General features: G+C 37.9%; 1 protein-coding gene across 2 annotated transcripts in view; it reads right to left on the bottom strand.

Annotated features, from left to right (window-relative positions):
- The window catches only part of ARPP21 (cAMP-regulated phosphoprotein, 21kDa), a 153,444-nt gene that overhangs the window by 43,085 nt on the left and 102,569 nt on the right, over positions 1 to 7,790 (bottom strand). For both annotated transcript variants that reach the window (XM_012653138.1, XM_012653139.1), the window contains one exon: positions 4,045 to 4,171. In XM_012653138.1, coding sequence (XP_012508592.1) covers positions 4,045 to 4,171 — 127 coding nt within the window. The remainder of the gene's footprint in view (positions 1 to 4,044; positions 4,172 to 7,790) is intronic.

Raw genomic sequence — 7,790 nt, 5'->3', positions numbered from 1 at the left:
TGCTCTCTGCTATTTGTTGTTATTGACCAGTTCTGCAAAGTAATATGGAACCCCATGAAGAGTAGCAAGGCAAAAATCCAGGGTTCTCAATTTTTTTCTGCTTTTAAGCCAACCTGTGTACCTAAATAATTAATTAAATATTACTTGCCTCTGGAACATGGGCACGCTGGTTTAGTTTGGGTATGTCAGTTTCTATATGATTGTCCATATAACCGCAACGCTAGAAACTATGTTTACACTGTTTGCATAAAGCAGTTAACACTCAGGCTTAAAATCAGTCAAGCCTGGGTGCTTTTTCCAACTCAGTCAACCTTGGGACCTAGGATAATTTATTTCACCTCCCTGGGCAATAGTTTCTTCCATCCGTAAAACAGGGATGCTAGAATGTCTTTTGTAAATTTGCGTTGGAGATTAAATCAAGGTTGTAAATACTTAGCATAGCAACTAGCCCACAAGAGGTCCTCAACTTATGGTAGATATAATTATTGCTAATATTTTTGTTGGCTTTAACGATATTTTTCAAGGAGGGTAAAACTATAGCAAAAAAGGTGCTAACTAAAAGCAATATGATAACTGACTACTAAAATAGACCTAAAACATGAGGGAATGAAAGGTTTGTTCATCAGCACTTCATTTCAATGTTTGACCGCTGAGAAAATCTGTTCTCAGTTAAGCCACTTTCACGTCCAAGTCTTTCAAAGCCAGAATGATTTAAAATCTATAGCCTTTTCAAAGCTATGACCTAATAACTGCTTTTCTATGCAGACTTCGGTTATCAACAATTGCCTCCTAAAGAAAATTGTCTCCCCACTATTAGAGGTGCCTGATAATGTTAGATTGGCAATAAATTTTTTTCCATTAGAGCCATTTTTATATTAAAGATTTTTATTTTTCTCACATACGTACCTGCCAAATCCAAATATCACCATGCAGATCTACCATTTGATTTCTCCAAAATTTCTCGACATTCGTGGCCTTTATAATTACCACCAGCATAGGCTTCCTTTTCCACATGCTTAGGACATTTACCACTCATTGATAGGATAAAGAATACAAAATCACCAGGAAGAAGAACTCGTGTCCCCTTCCAGGGCCTCAGTGTAACTCATATGTCCTATTTAATCAACTGTAGAGTATCCAGTTACTTTATAAAAATTCATTGTGTAGAGTTTGAAGGCCTAGGGAAGATGTAGTAACTGACAGAGATTTCAATTCTGGCAAGAAGGTAGAAGGAAGAGATGTTTTGATTGCAATTAAATAAAGATTAAGAACAGTGCCAAGAAGAAAATTGGGATTAAAAACTCAGTTAGCTTTAACTGACATAATTTTGTCCTGCTCTAATGCTTAACAGTGTGATAGCTGAGGATGCTACAACACAACCTGGTGTCAGCACCAGATGAGGATGGGAGAGAGTCAGATCCCAGGACACATGACTGCAGGAGACAGGAAGAAGAGTAAGTCAGAGCATCACTGTGGGAGGGTGACACGCACAAGGTATACCTTCAAGTTACTCCAGAAAATATGGCTTTTACAGTTATCTAAAGAGGCTCTTTCCTCTACAAGACAGTCCATCAGCATGGAGTAGCTGTCATAAATAACTCTGCCATATCCCTTTGGATAATCTCTGTTGGTCTCACTAGGCTCAACAAAAGGACTCCCAGCTGTAGGAATCAGAGCCTCTATGTACTCACAAAGAGCCATTGTGTGACCTGGGTTACCTGGATTATTCTGCTAATAGCATAAGTGATTCTTTGTGAAGTCATCTGCTTTCCAAAATACCTGGTAAACTGAGCACTTCACTGGAAACTATGTTGGGATTTTAGGTCAGATATCAGATGTGGTGGTCACAAAAACTAAGAGCTCAAAGGTGTCAGTCTGCATGTGTATAACAATGCTGTTACTTCTGGGGACATATTTTTCATCTACCATTTCATGTTTCTCACTTCCGCACCTCCCATAGACTACATTAACAGCCACTCACTTCCTTGACACCTGAAGGACTGCCTTTGCTTCCACTTTGAGGATGAGCTGCTTTAGAATGCATTCTTCTCATTATAGTTTCATTGTCTCGCCTTAGAGATGGCTTTTCCTGGGTGATGAGAGAGCACGGGACAGAGGTAAGCCACCAGGTTGCTATGGAATGCAGTTGGGGCCAGTCAGGTCTCTCTAAGATGAGGGAGGGTGTTTCTGCATCCCTGAATTCTCCCATAATGTTTTGTGAAACAGTAAAAAATTCCACACATACTTTCTCCTGTGTAGACATTCATCAGTGAAGTGAGTGGAGAGGAGAAATAAAAATGTAGGAGTGAGTGGGGAACACTAGATTTTCTGTAAATCTAATTCTGTTGCCCAGTTAACGTATTCATCCAACTTTCTCAGCCCCTCACATAGATCCAGTTTACAGGTTTAGCAGATTCTAGCATATTTGTAACCACATTCTAGTATATGAGGACACTCTGCCACAAGACTGAAATAATCTTTTTAAAAAACTTTCACACAATGGCATTAAACTAAATAAAACTCATTATAGTTAGAAATTCATATCTTTCTTCTTCTAAAAACACTGGTAACCAAAAAGAAGCCTTCTCCATGGTGTCTGAACCAAGATCTAAAGGAAATAAACTAACTCCTTAATTAACATCAGTGGAAAAAAATAAGACGGTTCAGGATGCAGGCAACACATTACTATAGTATGTATCTAAATTGATAGCACAGTTGCCACCAAAATGATAGGCATGATAACATTTTCCACAATTCAGAGAAAATATGGCCAAATGGTTTTCTTAAAATAACGAATAATGTGAGAAACTCTTTCGTGTTCTTAACTATTGAAAAAGCATAAAGTCAATTCAGAAGTCAAATACATTCTTTCCAGAACTAACATAGTGTTGAAAGAAGACAAAATCTCATTGTCTTCTATAGGTCTCTCTATTTCTTCTCCCACAGACTTTAAATAGGCTGCAAGATAAACTAAAGAACGTATAGCCATCCACAATACAGAGAATTTAATGCCTTCTCCAATCTGACAGAATGCTAGCACTGTCAGCATTAGTATTCCTAGGGTGTCCGTGATTGGTACTAATCCTTAGCAAGGATTGCACTTTTTTCATAGCTTATAAAAATAGTACATGTCGTGTATATATTACATATTATATATATATATCTGTACATATTGCATATGCATATATATACATTCAGTGCAGAAATCAGATCACCAAGCAGGCATTTATGAGCAGCAGCGGGGAGCACATGCTCTTAAACATGACCTACTTACAGAAGGCAGAGTCTCCTAGTCAGGCGGTCTTCAGCATGACAATTAGCAGTTTTTCCCGCAGTTTGGTCAGCAGGAATGACACAAACCTCTCCCTAGCACAAGTCACTCAGCCCTGCTGGATTCTGCTGCTCTCTGGGTAACGGCATTCCATTAGGAGTGTGACACAGTAGGGAAAGAGACCGGTTCACTGTGAGACCTGCTACTCACTCTCGTACAGTGTATCGGCCCCCCTTCCCACTGCACAGTGGCTGCCGGGCTCTGGGCAGGAGGCATGTGGCCATCGTGAAAGTGAACCATGGAGTCAGAGTTCCACCGAGACACACGCCGCATTGTCAGTAGGCTTCTTCTAAAGACAGTGCTTTTTTAGCATGTTATTGAAACAACCTAATTTGCTTCCCTAGCCTTAGGAACAGAGGAAGTTCTTGCTTTAAATTGAAGAGGGAAAAAAAAAAAAGAAAGTAAACTAGGAAGACAGGGATGTGGTTGTGGTTGTCTCTCTACTTTAAAATAAACTAAGAGCATCAAAAAATAATTTATAAACACTGTTTAGCATGCATGCCTGGGATGCTAGATGGGCATTTGCTTCACCTTCTTGTACTGATTACTTTTCCACATAGAGTCAATCAAACACTTTGTTATCTTCTCTGCGTAGGGGAAACGTGCTGATTTAAATTGCCAAGCTTGGATATTCATCCAAAGATTACAGCTATGAGATTCACCAGAAAAAGTAAATGGATTGAAGGAAAGGATGGGAAACATATTCCAAGTACCTGCTTGCTGGGCTGCCTGCGGCATCTGCTGACTCCTCTGGGCATTGTACTGAACTGAGGCCATGGGCCGGTACTGTTGCGTGGTTGAGGTAGGGTACTGACCAGATGGGTAATAATACACAGGCATCTATGGAGAAAAGGGTAAAAAAAAAAAAGCAGGTAATGAAAACATTTCATAAAGTAATTTTTTAAGATAAAAGATACTGTCATCTTATAATTGTGACAGATTATAAAGATGGCTACCCCAAACTTCTCCCAAGTCTGTGTGTATGTGCGTGCTGCTACTGTGAAGAGGTGAAATACACTCCCCAAGCCGTGAATCTGAGCTGGTTGTGTGACTTGCTTTGACCAATGCAATGAGGCAGAACTGATGTCTGAGGCTTGCCAGCCTGATCCTTAAGAAGACTTGCAGCTTCCACTCCTGCAGAAAGGGAATCCAGCCACTAGGTAAAGTCCAGGCTATTCTGCTGGAGAAAGAGACCGTGTGGAGAACAAAGGCACCCCAATAGACTGGATACCCTCAAGTTCCAGGTGTGTGAGTATAGCCCCCGTCAAGCTACCCTAGCCATATGGAGCAGAGATGAACCATCTGTGTTAAGTTCTGCTCAATTGCTGACCTAGTCATGAGCCATACTATGGCTGTTTTAAAATAACCATTTTGGGGTTTTTAAATGAAACAAGAGAGAATAAAACAGTTATCATCAACCACAAAAAAATCTATGGTAGTTTTAAATATTGTATGTAACTTGTATTGTTTTTCAAATGGAAACACAGGTGAAACATGAAAACTGCTCATCTCTAGCCTAAAAGAAGCAGATAGTGCAGTTATGAAATTACTGGTAAAGTCTACCAAACCACACTGCACAGTGACTGGTACTTAGCCAGTATCCAAAAAAATTATGTTCCATCTAAAAGGGAAAATATGTTAAAATATTGTTTATGCCACCTTCTTAATATTCTAATTACTGAGAATGAACAAAAATATTCTAATTACTTCCAACAAGCTTCAAATCAAATGTGTCCTGACCTAGAAAGTCTTCTTTGCCTGTCTCAGGTCATTTTTATTAAGGCTATTTTCTTACTACTCTTAGTTAATTATTTTGCATCTCCAGGCCTTGATTTTTCTCCTATCATCTTTTGTAAAGTGATTACAGAGGCACCCCAGTATACAGCCAACAAGTACTATGGACATAGAGTAAAATTACCGGCCAATTATTTTAGAACTGTGATTTTTATGGCTATTTTATTTTCTGATTTGCTCATGTCCAATAGGAAAGACTTTTCTATTCAATCTTATTATTGAAACATATGTAACACATTTTCCTGCTTTAGGATAAGTAGAAACAAAAGATAATCTGTGAGGACCTATGATTCTGCAATTCCATGGAATCATTATGAATTATAATCGTGACAACCTACTAATATGAATATTCAAGGGTAAGAAGCTGAATAAGTCTAAAGCAACCATGGGTCAGCATCTAGCAACTAAATAATTTATTGTATGCATTGTTTATAGTGATTTAATCTTACTATTTCTCCCTTTTTATATAAGGCAGTTCATAACAATAAAAACCTAAATAATTCTGGAATAATAATAGGATTTAGTTGTGCTCTGGCAAACTGTGGTTCTATTAAAGATTACTATTAATGCCATTATGCATCAGATGCCTCCCAGTATTAAGAATAAGAACAACTATCATCTAATTTATTTATCAGTATTATATTTACATATCTTTTAGGAAAAATAGCATTTTGTTCCTTTAGAAAAGACTGTGTCTTGATTAAATATGAGCTCATGAATGTGCTATCCATTCCTTGATCTCTCTTTTTACATTCAGTGTAAAACATGAAAATACCTCTAGGGATGAAGGATCGAGTTCAAACACTTGAAAATTGCCTGATGAGCACTAATGGTTTAGATAAAAGCACAACAGGTAAAAAAAAATTTAAATCATCTCATTTTTAGTACTCAGGTTTTTGTTTATTTACTTGTTTTGTTTTTGTCTTCTTCTCCTAGACCCGCCTTCTTTGATACCTTGACAGGGTGTGCTAGAGGTTTGGCACCTTCTATCCAACACTGCTGCAAGCATTGGCCAGCTGTTAGGAATTATGGCCCCAACCATAGGAAACAAAAGAGCACCTGATCCACCCTCTCCCTCCCTCAGAGAGGAAGAGGAGGGAGCTGGGCTAAAAGGATCAGCATGAATGGTGTGAAAGGAGAGGGGGAAGGAAGAAAGCAGTAATGGTATCTCAAAAGGGAGAAAATATATACTTTCAACCAACCATGTTAAAATATAATCAAAAAATGAGTTGAATTAGGAGGAAAATGAAGTACATAAAAGAAAGGAGAAACTATTAAAAATAAACAAATCTCCCACTTCCCTTCTTCAAATCCCTCTTTGCCTCATCCATGTGTTTTCCACTTCGCCCTTCCAGTGGGCATTTCGAAACCACACGTCATGAGTCAGATGAAATTAACCTTCAAGTTTATTAAATAGATTCATTCTCTGCAGAAATGTAACATATTTCCATATCTGTCCATGGGCTGAATCTCAACTCAGTCTTCATTTTTCTATAGTTTGATAACCAGATTTTAAAATGTTTACTAATGCACTTTTATCGTGGTTCTTTAAAAAGAAGTTTATAAGTGTCCAGACTGATCATGAACCATGATTTGTCTCCCTCCCTTTCTACCTTTTAAATCTACAGAAGAAAAAATAAAAGCATTTCTGTTGCTGACACAGCAGGGTTTTTGAATTGTCTTTGCTTCTGTATGTAACTAGTAATAATATTGAAATTCCTTATTGGGGAAGGACTTTTTTTTTTTTTTTAAAGCTTTCAGTTAAACATTCTGCCAACTCTTCTCTTTGACAGCAGAAATGAGTTAAGGACACAGATGCTGTTTAGGTGAAAAGAGCTAAATTATTTTTTTCCCAATAATTAAGCTTGAAGTATTTAATTTATTAGTGAAATAATTAATACATTAATGAAGCCCTTTCTTCTGTAACTTAAAATTATTTTACACATCTCCTTAAATCCCACTAGTGAAGAGAAGGCAACTGAAGATGAACTATTAATTAATCATTCAAAATAAAATGAACAACTGAGTGACAATCATTTCATGGTAGAGGATTTTGTGTGGCTTGAAAAGAAAATAATTTATTCAAGATGTTAAGGCAATGAAACAAATGATGAAAAGGTGACACTGCACTTTAAACAGCTCATCCAATGATGCAATACTTCATAATTAGGATGGAATTTGCTTGGGATATGTGTGCCTTGAAAATGGACGAGAATATGCCTCTGTGCATTTTATATCTTGACAGTAATCACTTTCAATATTCTGCAAGAAATACCCAGGGGAGCACCAGAGATGTTTGCTGGTGAACAGTAACACATAATCAGTCTTTGAGAAGACAGTAAAAATCAGTGATCTGTGGTGTCTTACATGCTCAAGTCAATTAAATGTGATTAATGGCTACCTGTGAGAGCTCTGCTTCCCCTTAGGGAGAGAAAAGGACAGTGGATATCAGCTTACCTTCCTCCTTTATATTCATAGAGAAACTCCTGCCTGGAGCATCAGATTAGCTCCAGAAAACGCTTGTGAATTGGTAAGAATGGAAAGAACACATTTTCTGAGCATGAGCAAGAGAGAGTTGAAAATCCCCTAGGAGCAGGCCTTTCCTTTCCCCAAGGCTTTTCCTCTCTGGGCAACCCTGTGAGCAGGATATCACATGGGAGGGAAT

Source organism: Propithecus coquereli, unplaced genomic scaffold (genome assembly GCF_000956105.1).
Source record: "Propithecus coquereli isolate 6110/MARCELLA unplaced genomic scaffold, Pcoq_1.0 Scaffold414, whole genome shotgun sequence".
Classification (NCBI taxonomy): Eukaryota; Metazoa; Chordata; class Mammalia; order Primates; family Indriidae; genus Propithecus; species Propithecus coquereli.
Note: the sequence above shows the minus strand (reverse complement) of the source record. Positions and strands in the feature narration are given on the sequence as shown.